Here is a 15,121-nt window from a genome sequence, read left to right on the forward strand (position 1 = left end):
GGCCCTAAGTACTTTTGCCTTAATGGGCTTCTTTTCCATAAAAAAAAAAAAATTTTTTTTTAAGTATATTTTGCCAGGCATGGTTGCTCAAGCCTGTAATCTAAGCACTTTGGAGGTCAAGGCGGGTGGATCACGAGGTCAAGAGATCGAGACCATCTTGGTCAACATGGTGAAATCCCGTCTGTACTAAAAATACAAAAAATTAGCTGGGCACGGTGGTGTGTGACTGTAATCCCAGCTACTCAGGAGGCTGAGGCAGGAGAATTGCCTGAACCCAGGAGGCGGAGGTTGCGGTGAGCCGAGATCGCGCCATTGCACTCCAGCCTGGGTAACAAGAGCGAAACTCCGTCTCAAAAAAAAAAAAAAATAAATAAATAAAATAAAATAAAAAAGTATATTTTATGACTGCAGCGGCATAAAGCCAAATATGTTGATGTTACCTATTCAAACAATTTCTTCAGCCTGAAAGTTTGTTTTTCCCTTCAGATATTAAAATAAGTTAAAACATTTTCATGGGCTTCTAAAGGTATTGTGGGCCCTAGGCACCGTTTCCCCTCTGCTGGATGGGTAAGTTGGCGCTGGGCAGAATCAGGGCGATGTGGCACAGTCAGGAAAGAACATGAAAGGATCTAGAAGACAGAATTCTCCTCTCCTGGAGGAGGCCATGGACACAGTAGCAGCTGCACAGGAAGGGCCTTGAATGACCTAAGAAGGGTGGATTTTGAGGCGACAGAAGTGGTGAGAAGCTGCTGTAGGGCTGGATTGGAGGGCTGACGGTTTGGGGGTGGCAGTGGGGGTGGGGAGAGAAGTGAGGAGGCTGTTGCTGCAGTACGGTTGGATGCTGGAGTTCACAGATCAATGTGGAAATGAAGCAGGGGGCAAGGGGAAGACACACTTGGAAAGCTGGAGCCCACTGATATGAGGCAGTAATGCAGGGAGAAGCCTGGGCTGTCTTCTCTTGGCTTGTGTGAATGGCAGATGCTGCTACCCCTCTGGGGAAAGAGGAAGACAGGAGGAGACCCTTATGTGCTCCAGGGCTTTGGGGAGATCAAATGGAAGGTCCTTCACAAATAACAAAGCAAGGAGACTTTGAGTAACTTCACAGGCACGCGGGCAGCTTCAGGGCCACCTCTTGCCCCAATCCTGCCATTGTTCCTAACAGGCATTCTACCCCCACCCCTGCTGCCTGACCTGCCTCCCCAAAGCTCCATGCTCGTTGTGCCACCTTCCTGCTCTCTATGGCCTGGAAGACAAAACCACCTCATTTGGGCATTTCCAGAATAAAGAATGAGGGAAAAGCAGGCTAGGTTTTCAATAAATCCCCTTTCAGTAGAAAACTCGCCCAGAATCTCATTGACTACCTATTTCTTATTCCCCAAAAACTGCGTTATGTGCACATCTCCACACCCGTAAGACACTTGACTTCCGCCCTTCAATACAAACACTGGGCTTTCTCCAGAGCAAATCAGGCCAAAATCAAGGGCTGGGGCAGGAAATACAGGGAGAAGAGCTTGGGCTTGGATGACTCACTGAAAGATAATCCTTTGTATATTCACTCTAAAACACAAATCTAGTACTTATTATGTGCTCTGGCACCATTCCAGCACGGGGGTGCATCAAGAATCAAACAGGACAATGGTTCTTCATGGAGATGACACTTCAGTGGGAGGAAGACTAACTGGAGGTGTCACTTTCCAAAGATGTATACATGTTCTAGAATTTTGCCTCTTCCCTACCAAAAGGTGATGTCTAATACCCACTTCCTTTCCATCTGGGCAGACTTGTGACTCACTTGTAACCAACGGGATGTACAGATGTGATTTTTTATGACTTCTCAGCTAGGCCATGAGAGGCGACACAGCTTCCGCCTTGTTAGTTGGGACACGTCTTTGGAGCCCTGAGCCGCAGTTTAGGAAGTTGAATAACCCAGAGATTGCCATGTTGTGAGGAAGCCATGTTGTGAGGAAGCCCAGGCTACACGGAGAGGCCAAACGTGTGTGTTCTGGCTGACATCCCTGCTGAGCTCCCAAACATTGTGGCACAGAAACAAGCCACGCCTACTGTACTCTGTCCAAATTCCTGACCCACATGGTTGTTTTTTTTTTTTAAACCACTGTTTGGGATGGTTTGCTATGCAGAAATAATAAGTAGAACACTAAGAAACCAGCGAATAAACGAGCAAGACAATTTCATATTGTGAGAGGGAAATATGGAAAAAACACAAAACAGCAAGAAAACGTAGAGAAGGGCCTCTTTAGATAGGGGGAAGCGGGGAGGACTGATCAAGAAAGGCCTTCCTGGAGAGACGCTGGAACCGAGACCTGAGTGAGAAGCTCAACCACTAAGCCTCTGGGACTTTCCTCCAGAGGTTCGTCAAGGACAAAGTTCCGGAGGCAGGAATTGGCTTGGTATGTTCTCAGAAGAACAAGAAAGACAGTGTGACTAGGGTATGCGGATGAGGAGGAGAGTGGGGCCAACGAAGCTGAGAGGAAGGCAGAGAGGCAAGCCATTCTGGTCTCACAGGTCACTGAGAGGAGTTTGGATTGAAGCCTGAGCTGGGGAGCCGGTGGAGGGTATCATGCAGGAGGGACTGGATCTGGTAAACTCCTCACAAGAGTTCTGGCTGCCTGGTGGAGGGCAGAGTGTGAGGACAGACAGGGCAAAGGGAGGAGGACCCCTGGGGAGGCGATGGCAGTGCCTCAGCCCCCAGCGGAGGGAGGGCGGACGGTGGCCTGAGACGTGGTGATGGCGGTGAAGATGGGGACTGGACATATTCCAGACACGGAGGCCATGACAGAGAGTACTAGGGAGGGAGGAGGGGCTCAGCCCCGCAGGTCCCGGCGGAATCTGGACGTGGGTGAGGACGGGAACCCGGCATCCGTCTGGAATCCGAGGGGAGCCTCCGCGGGAGGGCTGGCCCGGACGGCGAGTCCTGGCGTCCGGCGTCTGCACTGCGGAGCCAGTCCCTGGGCGTCTCCCAGCAACGGCCGCCGCCGCCCGGACGTTCTGAACTCCGCGGCCTCCGCGCCCTCAGCGTCACCTTGGCGACGGCGGTGGCAACGCGCCCTGCGGGCTCCGGGGGCGGGGTCCGGGCGCCGTGCGCTCCGCCTCCATCCCCGCCCTCCCCTCCCCGCCCCTCCTCCGCGGCACGCGCTCCGCCCCCAGCCCCGCCCTCCCCCGCGGCACGCGCCCCGCCCCCAGCCCCGCCCCTCCCCCGCGGCACGCACTCAGCCCCCAGCCCCGCCCTCCCCGCCCCGCCTCGGCTGCTAGCGGGGCCGCAGGTGCGCGGCGCTCCGGCAGGGGCCTAGCCGAGGAGCCGCCGCTCTCCCCCGTGCACGCCCCGCCGGCGCCACCAGCCGCGCAGCCACCTCCCCGCGATTCCCCCTAGGCCGCCCGCCTCCAACCATTCGGGTCACCTCCGCTGAGCCGCCTTCCCTGACCACCCAAGCCGAAGGAACTGCCAACCTTTCCCATCTCTCCCCTCCAGAATTATCTTATCTGCTTCTACCTATATCATCTTCCTCTTTAAACCGAAGTTCCATAAGCTCAGACGCACATTTTGCCTTGTTCCTCTCTGTTCTCAGCAACCTGAACAGAACCCGGCATGAATGAGGTGCTCAATAAAAGTTCCTTGGATGAATCGGCAGGTTCACTCAATCGTTTCATTCATTTATTTGACATTTATGGAGCACCTTCTGGGCACTTGTGGTAAAGAGGTACCAAGATGAGCAAGACAGGGAGCCCCCCCTTGGAGTTAAGGAAGAAGATATATTTTTAAAAATTACAATAATGTGAAAAGTGAATGTCTTTGAGTTCCAGATGCCAGGTAGAGCTTCAAGCACTTTTTACACTGACTGGTGTTCCATTATTGGAACATTAAGCATGTGGAAGTTATTTTATCCTACTGTTCAGGATCATCGCCAAGGTCTAATTGCAGAAATTCAAAATTGCAACTTCAGGCATAAATGGGTTAATTCACTTAATCTTCACAGCAGTAGGTACTATAACTGTGCCCACTTTACAGATGAGAATGCTGGGGAGAGCAGTCATGCTCTGTAGGCTGCTGGGCCCTGGAATCACGAGAGATCCCGCAGAAGGCAGGGGAGGGGGACATGCGGGGAGGGGCTCAACAACATGGTGTACCAGGCCCAAGCAGGCGGATTTGGGACCTTGATTATTCTCGAGACAGCATAGTCTCCCACAGGGTGCAGACTCCTTCCAGATCCGAGCCATGTTGTCCCAGGGGAGCCCCACCCATCTTGGCCGAGCAGGAAATGAGGGGCCTGTGAGGGCTGTGGAGGGTTGAGCCCACGGGTAGGGGTAGGATAGGTGCCTGTCTCTTCCACTGAAGCAAAGTGTGGGTGACACATGAACTTGGTGGGAGGCAAACCCAGTGTCAAATGCCTGTGCATCCAGGAAACCCCGGAACAAAATGTATTCCACCTCCGGGTCTTTGCCGGTGCTGTCCCTCCACCCGGCGCTTATCTCCCCAGGTTTTCACATAGTTGTTCTTTGTCATTTAGATCTCCACTGAGGTGTTTTTTCCTTAGAGAGGCCTGGCTTGGCCACTCCACCTAAAGCAATCACCTGCCATTGTTACATGACACAGTGTCATGTAACTTATCCCAGAGTGCGAGAGCGACCTAGCCAGGTGCATCACCCTGTTCCTGATCTAACTTTTCTCATTTATTGTCTGTCTCCTCATTTAAAAAGTTCCCTGAAAGCGGGACCCCTTGGACCGCACCTGTGTCCCCACTGCCTAGAACAGGTCTGGAATACAGAAGATGCCCAGTGCTTTTTGAAAGACAGCGTGAAAAGGGCCCTTCACCAAATCATCCTGACTTTCCAGGCCAGGATCTGAGCACTCCCCTTCCCAGGAGCCCCTGCTTGGCACACAGCACCTGGGCTGAATAGGCAGAAGTGGCCCAGCCATGGTGGGCACAGGAATTCTCCTGGCGTGAGTTCCTCCCGCTTCCCAGGCCTGACTGGGCTGCTCTCCAGCTCTGGGGCAGGCTTCTAAGATCCCCTTCAGGATGGTGATCAAGAACGCGCAGGAAGGGAGGCTGAGGCAGAGAGGGCAGCAGGGTGTGTGTGTGTGTGCACGAGCACACACGTGATGGGGAGGGGGGTAAGGAGAATAGGAGAGTGGGCAGGGCATTTCTGGTTGTCAGCTACGATGGTGGAGAAGGAGTGGCCTTTAGAGCCTTCCCACGCTGCCGTTGCTAGGAAGAGGAGGCACCTGGAGGTTGTGGCTGCTCTCTCCCCTGCAGCGGGAACACCGACTGGAACAGATGCACACACAGTCAGATATGCACAGAGTAGAGAATAAAACTTGGGTTTATTCAGACCGCACGCTTTCTGTTTGGGTGCAGTGGGGGACAGTTGTGGGGACAGAGAAAGGCTGTGCATTTGGCTTCTGGGGACATGGTAATTGCTGACTCTTCATGTGACCTTTGGGCCACCAGATGACCAGCTGAATGATGGAGATGGTGATGAAGGGGCTGGCCGCCAGGCCCTTCTGGAGACCTCACAGTGATTGCAAACAGACAGCGATGCTGTGTCCAGTTGGCTCCGTTCCTCTCCGGGGATTACGGAGCAGATGGCTGGGAACATTCAGACTAATAAAAGAAATAAAACCTCTGGGTAGAGGGACACTCTGGGGGGCTCCACCTCAGGCAGTGGCGTGCAGATTCACACATGTCCATGCGTGGGCCAGGTCTGTGTGAGAAACGTGTTTGTGTATATATTGCATCCTCCCCCAAGCAGCTGGGGGCACCCACCCCACCCCCACGCCTGCGCTACTCCGTGGGCTGCTTCCAGACCTTTCTTTTCCCATCGGAGGAACTGGGCCTATTGAAAGAACTGACAAAAGGGAGATGGCCCCAGTCGTCCTCAGAAGATGTCCTTTCCTCTTGGTCCTTGCACCAGGGTGCAGGAGGTAGGCACCCACCTCAGTCCTGGGGCAGTGGAGGCCAGAACAGGTGGCAGGTGTGGTGGGAGGGGTGGCCTTATTGGGCAGCTGTCTGGGGGCTGCAGGACACCTGCACCAGCTCGGCTTCTGCCAGTTCACTGCTGAACCCAGCTGGGCTGTGTAGGAACTGCCTCAGCAGGGGGGAGGCATAGAGCCGGGGGTGGGGACCTGGGCTCTTGGGTGGCTCTGCCCGCTCGGTGACTGTGCTGGAAGACATGAGGACTGTGTTCCCGAACTGGTCCACCTCCTCGTACTGCTCAGTCACAGTTCTCATGGCTCCACAGTGCTGCAAGCTCCCTGGCCCCGTCTGCAGCTGCAGAACACTCTTTTGCCGCCCTGTGGGCAGGGGACTGGCTGAGGGAGGGGCAGGCTTAGGCGGTGCAGAGCACTGGGTGACGTCCTTCTTCCCAGCCTTGTCTTGGACACCTTTCTGCTGGAGCAGGGCCTGGCCCGTGTCCTGAACTAGTCGTGTGCTTTTCACCAAGACGTCAGGGTTGCCCTTGAAGCTGGGAGTCTCTGGAGGCTTCCTTGTGGCCGACTGGATGGAGATAAATGTTGGGGAGGAGGGTGAATCTCGGCTGGGAGGTAAGACTCGAGGGAGGCACAGGTCTTCTTGTGATGTCTCCTGCCTCCCGGTGGGAGGCGCCGTTGAGGCTGTGTGACCTCCGACCTCCGTGTGATTTCTGACCCTGACTTTGCTGTGGGCCTCTGTGTGGCATCCAGCCTTGGCTTGGATCTTGACTGCAGTTTGACCCCCGAGCTCCTGGCTGGAGCCACTGGGCCTGGCGCTACTGCTGACTGTGACACTGATCTTGTGGGCACTGTGGTCTTTTGGAGGTCCCTGGAAATGGCCTCTGGCACTGGCCTCAGGCTGGAGGCTGGACATGGAGCTGAGCGCCTTGTGCACCGCTTCTTCAATGTCCAGCAGCCTGGCCAGCGTCTGTTCCTTCAGCCGAGCAACTTCCGTGCTGACCCGTGTCAGCTCCCCAAAGGCCTGCTCAACGGAGGCCTCGGGCTTTTGGCGGGTAGTGGGGGCCTGAGGGGCAGCCCCTTCCAGCTGGGGCACCGCCTCAAAGAGCCTCCGCAGGGCCTGCACGTCCACACTGCTCTCGGCCTCCTTCTCCAAGGCTTGCACCTGGGTCAGGAGGCCCTGGAGCTCATTCTGGTTTCTTTGCAGACTCGCAGGACTCTCGGGGGCCCCTTCCACGGGCTGCTCTCCTGGGGAGCTGGGGCCCCCCTGTGGTGAGGTGGGATCACGGTTGACAGCATTGAGCTTGGGGGGCTCAGAACTCTGATTCTGGGCGGGCCTGGGGGCCGTGGTGCTGTGTCCACTGGGGCAGTCGGCCAGAGGTCTGTGGCCCTGGCCCACAGTGGTGGGAACCTTGGCTGGCTGAGGGACGGCGGCATCTGTCTCACCTCGTTGCTGCTCTCTTTGCCCCCTCTCCAAGGAAAAGCTGGGAAATAGAGGCAAGGGCTTGGGCAGCCTCCGAGGAGGGTGGCTCTGGGTTAGGTGTGCGGGTTTAGGGGGCAGCTGTGGCTTCTCCTTTGGGGACTTGGTGGGCTCCAGTTTTGAGGTCTTTGTCTGTAACCCTCCAGGGGCTCTCTGGCCAGCAGAGCTGCTGTGGGACTGAAGAAGGGGGTCCTTCAGGGGCTCGGAGACCTGCTGGATGGAGTCCTCATCACAGCCGGCTCTGGCTGGAAAGTCAGGTCCTGTCACAGCAGCTGGGAGAGTAGGAGGAGGAGGAACAAAGGCATTACGGGGTTGCAGGCTGGCACCTGGCACTTGGGGCCCAGAGGCCAGAATGTGGCGGCCTAGAGGGGCAGTCTTCAGGGTGGTCTCTGCAGCTTGGAGGCCCCCTGGGCAGACTTCTGCCATCAGCTTCCCTGGAGGCCCCCAGGCCATCTGTGTGTGGCTCCCAGGCACCTCCTGCCCTGGCCCAGTACTCTGAGCTGGGCATCCCTGGAGGGAGCCGACAGCCTGGACTGAGAGGGCGGTTTCCCTGTGCCTTGACTGGGGTTCCCTCTCAGAAGGCTGGACACCCCCAGGCGGGTCAAAGGTCCTCGCGGGATGAGCGGTGTAGATGCCGTCCTGAATTGTCACCCGCCCCCCAGGTGGCCCTCTGGGTACTGCCTGCTTTTCCCCACTGACCTTTCTGGGGGCTGCTGGGATCCGGGGATCACTTCCACTCCCAGGCCTGATGTTGCTTTGGATACCCCCAGCTTTCCGAAGACCGGCCTGGATGGGCTCGGCAGTGGCCGCGGGGGCGGGGCCCTGCTTGTGCTTGTTCAGAACTTGCTTGTGCAGGCTCTGGGCTTCAGCTGCTGCCACCCGAAGACTCTGCATGGCGGCCTGCAGGTCTGGGACCCCAGGCCCTGGAGGGGTAGTCGTGGCTCCTTCTGACTTTCCCAAGACTGCCATCCCTTTCTGTCCAGTGTGACTGTCTCCCTGCTTTTCTGTGTTTTGCAATTGGGCTGGTGCTGCAGCTTCCCCAGCCACAGGGACTGCCTTTCCAATGGCTTGAGGAGGGCAGGGGGTGGCCCCTGGGCCTCTCAGATGCCCCATCCCCATGCTGGGGTCCAGTGGGGGAACATGGATGACGCTCTCCGTTGGGGGCAGGCTCTGGGCCCCCTCGCTGGCTGGCTCTGGACTCGGGTCGGCCGGTGGCTCCCACCGCAGACTGTGCAGACCACTCAGGTCTCCTTTATCTATGCAGCTGGCCAACAGCTGCACGCTGCTCCTCTCGGAGGCCTTGCTAGTCAGCCGGGGCTGCAGAGAGTAGGCAGTCAGTGCGATCAGGCCCTGCTCTGTCTCCTGCATCACCAGCCCAGTCCTTGCCACAGAGGCCCCGAGACTGCAAGCCAGAAGCTGCTGGAACTCAGGGTCCATGTCTTCAGCACCCTCATTGCTGCCTGGAGTTGGCAGCCTCAGCGACTTGAGTCGGAGCTGGCCAGTTGGGTCTTCCTGCACCAGCAGCCCCTGCCGGTCCACATCTGGCCGGCGCAGGACTTGGCGGATGATCCTGGGAAGTTCACCCGACACCAGCTCCTCCTTTCGTATATGGGGGCATCCCTGCCCTGTGCCCAAGAGCACATACTTGGCAAGGCAGAGCTCCCCTGGCCCTCGGGCCTCCATGAGGATGCCTCCGTGGTGCAGGATGCCAGGGGTGGCGTGCAGAGTCCACAGGGTCCCCTCGGCTGCCGTCTCCTGGCTCTCTCGAATCCCGTTCTCTGGGGGACTCATGGACTGCTCTTCCTGGAGGCTGCCCCCTCGGATGCTCTCAGCTGCTAGGGAGCCCATGGGGCAATTCTCAAAAAGCCAGGTGAACTTGTGCACAGAACCTGCAGGGATCGGCCCGACAATTACCCGGGGCTGCTCTTCTTCCTTCTTGCCTGCCTCCAGGGCCTGGAAAACCTCCTTCTGTCGAGACACCTGCCCTGAAGGGATCTCCACGCGGCTGCAGTATCTCACAGGCCCTCTTCCGCAGGGACCGCCTGGGGCCTGAAGAGGCTCGGTCTCAAAGACATGTCTGTCTGTCTGTCTCTCCCCAGCCGGGACCTGGCTGACCTGCAGGTGCTGCTCCCTGGACCCCGCTGGCCTGTCTGAGGCTTGGGGCTTGAACATCCAGGTGCAGGACTGGGCCTCAGCCTTAGCTGTGCGATCTGTGACCTCTGACCCCTGCTTTTCGGCCAGCTCACTCATTGGGCACGTCTCGAACAACCACCGGATGGTCTGAACATCGCCCTTCGGGGGCGCCTCAGACTGGGGGTCTCCCTGACTCTTCCCTTCTTCTTCCTTTCGTTTCTGCAGCTCCCTCTGGTGGATCATCTCCAGGGGCTGGGTCTCAAAGAGCCACCGAGCAGTGCCAACATCCCCAGCCACTACCTCCTGCCGGGTGACACCCCGAACCACATCGATGGTACTGGGGCTTCGGCCGAGCTGGTCCAGGGGCTGTGTCTCAAACATCCACCTGTAGCCCTGCACGTCACCTCCGACTATCTGCTCTCTGCTAACAGAAGTCAGGGCGTGGAGGCGGCCCTTGCTGTCCTGCATGGCATACACTGGGGCCCCTATGCTCTGGGCCTGTCCAGCAGAATCAGTTCCTTCTTCTCTGCTCAGACGCCCATGGGCTGGAACCTCACCCTGTCCAATGCTGTCCAGGGGAAGGGTCTCAAAAAGGTTCTTAAACGTCTTCACATCTCCCTTTAGCCCATCCCTCTGGGGGGCACCCTGAGAGCCGGGCAGTGCTGAGGGGCTGTCACTGGATAGGTGCCCCTCACCGTCCTGGGGACCCACCCGCTGTAGGTGACCCACTTGGACTCTGTCTCTGAAAGCATCCAGGGGCTTTGTCTCAAATAACCACAGGGTGGAGCGGACATCACCAGGGACCACTTCCTCCTTAGGTGGGGCCTCTGCTCCAGCCTCCTCGTCCCCCTTCAGAGTGTCCAGTGCTCGGGTCTCAAACAGATGCCGCTGCTGCTGAACATCCGGACCAGGTGGGATGAGGTCTGGGGATGGTTGGAAGTCCTTCTCGTCTACCAAGATCTCCCGGATGGCATCCAGGGGCTGCGTCTCAAAGATCCAGCGAGTCGCACTGATGTCGGGCCGGTCCCCCTCCTCCAGGGAAATCCCCCGGATCACCCGCACCTGGCTGGGGTCCTGGTTGAAGGCGTCCAGAGGCCGAGTCTCAAAGAGCCAGCGGGCAGACCTCACCGCGTTGCTTTGGATCTCCTCCCGGCATGCGGCCTTGACCTCGTGGATGGCACCCTCTGTGTCCTGGATGGCACACAGGGGCTCCGTTTGGAACAGCTTCACTGTCTTTTTCACATCACCCTTCAGCTCTTGAATCTCTGAGCGCAGTTCCAATGGGCTCTGCTCCTGCAGGGAGGTGCGGGAGCCCAGGCAGTCCAGCGGCCGTGTCTCAAACAGCATCCTGGTACCCTGCACGTCTCCGCTGGCTGCGGGCTCCCTCACAGTAGCCTCCAGTTCCTTGGCCCGCTCTGTCAGCTCATCCAGGGGCTTTGTCTCAAATAGCCAGCGGGCTGCACGGACGTCCCCTCCACCCAGCTGGGGCCTGGCTGGCTCTTGGTCTGTGCTGTTGGCAAAGGAGCCTTCTTCAAACTTGCGGGAGGTGGCCTGGACGTCACCACCTGGCACGGGCTCCTTGGCAGCTGGCCTCTCGTGATCTCCGATGGCATCCAGTCGCCAGTTCTCAAAGATCCAGCGCATGCACTGAACGTCACCCTCGGTGGGTTCCTCAGAGCCCAGGACCTCAGCCAGATCCTCCGCCACAGCCTCGGCCAGATTCTTGCGGAGCTCGGGGTGGATGTGCCTGTAGAGGCGGCGGAGTTCACTAGCTTGCCGCTGCTGGTGGAACTTGGAGAAGGACTCCTTGGGTGGCGGCAGTGGCAGGTCCTCTAGGGCTGGGGGTGGAGGGAGAGGCAGGTCCCCTGCAGCTGCCATCCTCATGGTTGGTGTGGGGGCCACCTGCGTCTGGGTGTCGGCCATCCTTCTGAGAAGAAGGGGAAGAGGTGAGAGTGGGATTGGGGGCCTTAGGTCTAGATGATCAGCAGGGTAGAGGCTGGATACTGGGAGCAATGGCAGGAAACAGGGCTCAGGGTCAGAGTAGCTCTGGTTGACTTATGCTTAGAGACTCCTTCGTTCTCTCTATGCGCCTGGCCTGGGCTTCATTCTGCTGCCGGCATGTTTGGTGTGCAATGGGTCTTGAACTTAGGACATGTGGACCCACCCATTGCAATGGGTTCCTGCTTCCCTGCATCTCCCAGGTTGCTAGGGAGTGACCATGGTACCACCCGCCATGAGACACTTTCCTTTAGCTCCACAAGGGATGCCCAAACCCAGAGGGCAAACTGGACATGCCCCATCCTCGCCTGCCTTTGTTAAAAATCGGCGTTTCCCTAGACTTCCAGGGGAGTGGCCTGGGGGAATCCTGATTTTTGGAGTCCCAGCACTGGCGGGGCGGATCTCTAAACTGGAGACGAGATTCCCTTGCAGAACACCAGAGGGCAGACTTGCCATGTTGACCTGGAGCCTTGCCTAACTTTTACCTCTTGGCTGTCAACTCACTCCAACCTTTCCCAGGCCCAGGGAGGCAGGCAGAGGCCAGCAGCCCATGCTGGAGCGGAAGCAGCTGAGGATCAGGGCTGGGAAGCTCTCACCAGATATCTCGTGGTTAGGCCAGCCCCAAATTCTGAATCTCCGGTCAGGGTTTTCTGCACTATAATCAAGACTGAGAATGCCTGAGCTAGGGGGACCTGAAAGGTCTTTTAGCACAACCATTTATAAATTAAGATGCGGGAGCTTAGGCCCAGAGTCACATCTTTGTGAATAAGTGGAAGGCAGTGCTGGCTTGGGGTCCCTGAACTCCACCTGGGGCCTGGCCCCAAGAAATAAGAGGGCCGGGGGTATAAAGCTTTCCTTTTGGCCATAGGACGCTCTATTCCCCAGCAGGCACCCTGGGAAGATATGACAGTGACACCTGCCAGGGAGAGGACCAAGGGACCAGGGTGCTTTCTGCCCCTTGCTCCTGGAGACCTTGGAGACCTCTTTTTTTTTCTCTCTTTTTGAGACAGAGTTTCGCTGTTGTTACCCAGACTGGAGTGCAATGGCGCAATCTCGGCTCCCTGCAACCTCCACCTCCTGGGTTCAAGCAATTCTCTTGCCTCAGCCTCCCAAGTAGCTGGGGCTGTAGGTGTGCACCACCATGCCTGGCCAATTTTTGTATTTTTAGTACAAATGAGGTTTCACCATATTGGACAGGCTGGTCTTGAACTCCTAACCTCGTGATCCACTGGCCTTAGCCTCCCAAAGTGCTGGGATTACAAGCATGAGCCACCGTGCCCAGCCCTGGAGACCTCTTCCTAAGCAAGCAAGCACAGCTTCAGGGGCTCGGACTCGGGGGGCTTCAGGCTAAGCCCTACCCCTGCAGGCCTCACGGCCACCCCAGCTTAGCTTCTCCCCTGCTGTGCCCCACCGGTCAATGGCCTCCCACCCCTTAAGCCCTTCTCTGCTCTCTGTCGATGTTTGTCTTATCTGTCTTGTGACAGGTGTACTGACAGTCATCAGAGGTCAGCAGGGAAAGAATGGGAAGCATGTGCCCCCTCCCGCTGCCCCTGACCCACTGCTCTGCAGCACATAAAGTGCTAAATATAGCTGAGGTCTTGGCCTCAGAACAGCAGCCCTGGGCTCAGGGTGGCTGAGGCCCAGTCAGTGGGGACCCTCAGGGTCATTGGCTCACCTCATCTCCTTCATTACCCTGGGCTCCCTGATCCTGCCTCCTGAGCTGGTGTCAGGCCCCTGCACTGCAGGCCAACCAGGTTCTGGAACCTGGACACCTTCCCTGTGCAAAGGAGTCTGCACCGGGAAGAGGTGTGGGGATGCTGGCAGCAGGTGGGGCGGGACTTCCTATGGCTACCTCTGAAGGAGAGAGGGAACTGGGTCCTGCTTACCCCACGCCCACCCTGGCAAGTCCAGTAGAGACATCAGAACCTTTGGGGAGTGAGAGCTCTCAAACCTGCAGCCTGAGTCTCATCAAAGCTCTGGGTGGTTTCTTTCATTTCTGAGCTCCGGAGAGGCTCCCCTGCCCAAGGCAAACCTGTGCCTCTTGCCACCTCCATGCCATCCTGTCTCCACCAGGGTGGCCTGGGCAGATGGCAGGTGCAGACCGTCAGCTTCGCCCCACCCCGCCCCCAGGAATGTCCAGAATCTCTGCTGGGGCCACAGACAGCTATTATCATGGAGTCCAGGGATGTCAGGCCTAAGGACCCTCAGAGGTCACTCAGTGTAAACCCCTTATTGTTCAAACGGAGAAACAGAGGCCCACAGAGGGGAAAGGAGCTGTCCAGGGAGGCTCAGCAAGGCGGCAGCAAGCCTAAAGCAAGCCTCCCAACCCCTGGCCTTCCCACCACCACCCTTGCCTGGCCTGAGACTGCTGGGCCAAGTGTAGAGTCGGGACAGAATTCATAACTGGGACCGGACTTAGGGTGGGGTCAGCCCCAAGGACTGTCCTAGAGCTTGGCGAGCCTCTCAGGATGGTCCCCCTGCTGTCCTCAGGTCACCTCCTCCACGGCCCAGCTGGCTCCATATGTCTTTACATCTGGGCAAATTCAGGTCTGGTCTCCCTGCCCTGAGTCCTCCAGATCTGCCCTGGGGGCTTTCCAACTGGGCAAGACCATGGACATGGGCAGAGTCCAAATTCCACCCCAGGTTTTAGGCTGTGATGTGCAGGGAGCTGGGCTCAGGCCAGCCCCTGGGAGCTATCGCTGGGCTAGATATGCTAAGAGTGTCCCCCACAACAACTGGGCCTGGGGCTTGTTCTGGCAATGCACACCCAGGCCTAGCTGCAGCCCCCAGCCCCACCTCACTTCTGTTCCTCCTTCCTCCAGACCCTGGGCCTACCTGAGGCTTCCCTGGGAGGAAGCCCTGAAGCCTGAGGTACTCCACACCTTGTATTTTAAAAATCACAACTCCAGGCCTTTCTGGGTGGAGTCAGGAGCCTGTCCTTTCTGCTTGCTTCAGGCCTGTGGGAGCCACTCTGAGAGCTCCCATGGGGCTCACTCTGTCTTTACCTCCTTTGTGGGTTCTTTATATCTGAGACTTCACTCACCTCCTCCCATGCATGCCCTCAGTCTCCTCCCAGACTCAGAGCCTCCCCAATACGTCCATTCCAGGATAGGGGACCCCAGCTGTGAAAGCCAGCCTTGCCGTGGAAGGACAGAGAGGTAGGTGACTCACCGAGGGTCTCTCTTAGCTGACAGGGTGCTTGGGGTCTGTAACAGGTGTGGTCTCAGGGTTGGTCCTTCCTCTCGAGGTTCTGTTCGGTGTGGTTCAGTCCTGCTGGCTCTGCAGACACCTTCTCGCCTCGCTGGCTCCAGGTCTCTGTCCCCTGCCAGCCGTAGCAGCTGCCTTTATCTTGCTGGCTAGGGGGTGGGCCCTGGTGGGGGCAGGCGGGAGAGGCTATGTTCAGAGCATTAAGTGGTTTGGTTATTTTTAGGGCTTGTGGAAGTCACTCTTCCATCCGGGGGAATCAGTTACATGTCCTTTGGGCTGGGGAGGGGAAGCAGAGGGGAAGAAACTTCATTCATCCAAAGTCTGATCTGGGGCTTGGGGTCAGTGACTCAGTTGGGTTGTGG

General features: G+C 57.6%; 1 protein-coding gene across 4 annotated transcripts; it reads right to left on the minus strand.

Annotated features, from left to right (window-relative positions):
- Positions 1–5,310: 5,310 nt before the first annotated feature.
- XIRP1 (xin actin binding repeat containing 1) lies at positions 5,311–14,869 on the minus strand. 4 transcript variants are annotated; one of them, XM_078354687.1, is made up of 3 exons: positions 14,724–14,869; positions 8,121–11,478; positions 5,311–7,693 (listed from the first exon to the last, which is right to left on the minus strand). In XM_078354687.1, exons 2-3 carry the CDS (start codon positions 11,475–11,477, stop codon positions 7,685–7,687), a joined length of 3,366 nt encoding a protein of 1,121 aa, XP_078210813.1. In that variant the 5' UTR covers position 11,478; positions 14,724–14,869; the 3' UTR covers positions 5,311–7,684. The 4 variants fall into 4 exon arrangements, with proteins under 4 accessions (XP_078210813.1, XP_017821450.2, XP_002759787.2 ...); XM_017965961.5 differs by having other exon boundaries at positions 8,121–11,481; XM_002759741.7 differs by having other exon boundaries at positions 5,311–11,478.
- Between the last annotated feature and the right edge of the window lie 252 nt (positions 14,870–15,121).

This window comes from Callithrix jacchus, chromosome 17, assembly GCF_049354715.1.
Source record: "Callithrix jacchus isolate 240 chromosome 17, calJac240_pri, whole genome shotgun sequence".
NCBI classification, from domain to species: domain Eukaryota; kingdom Metazoa; phylum Chordata; class Mammalia; order Primates; family Cebidae; genus Callithrix; species Callithrix jacchus.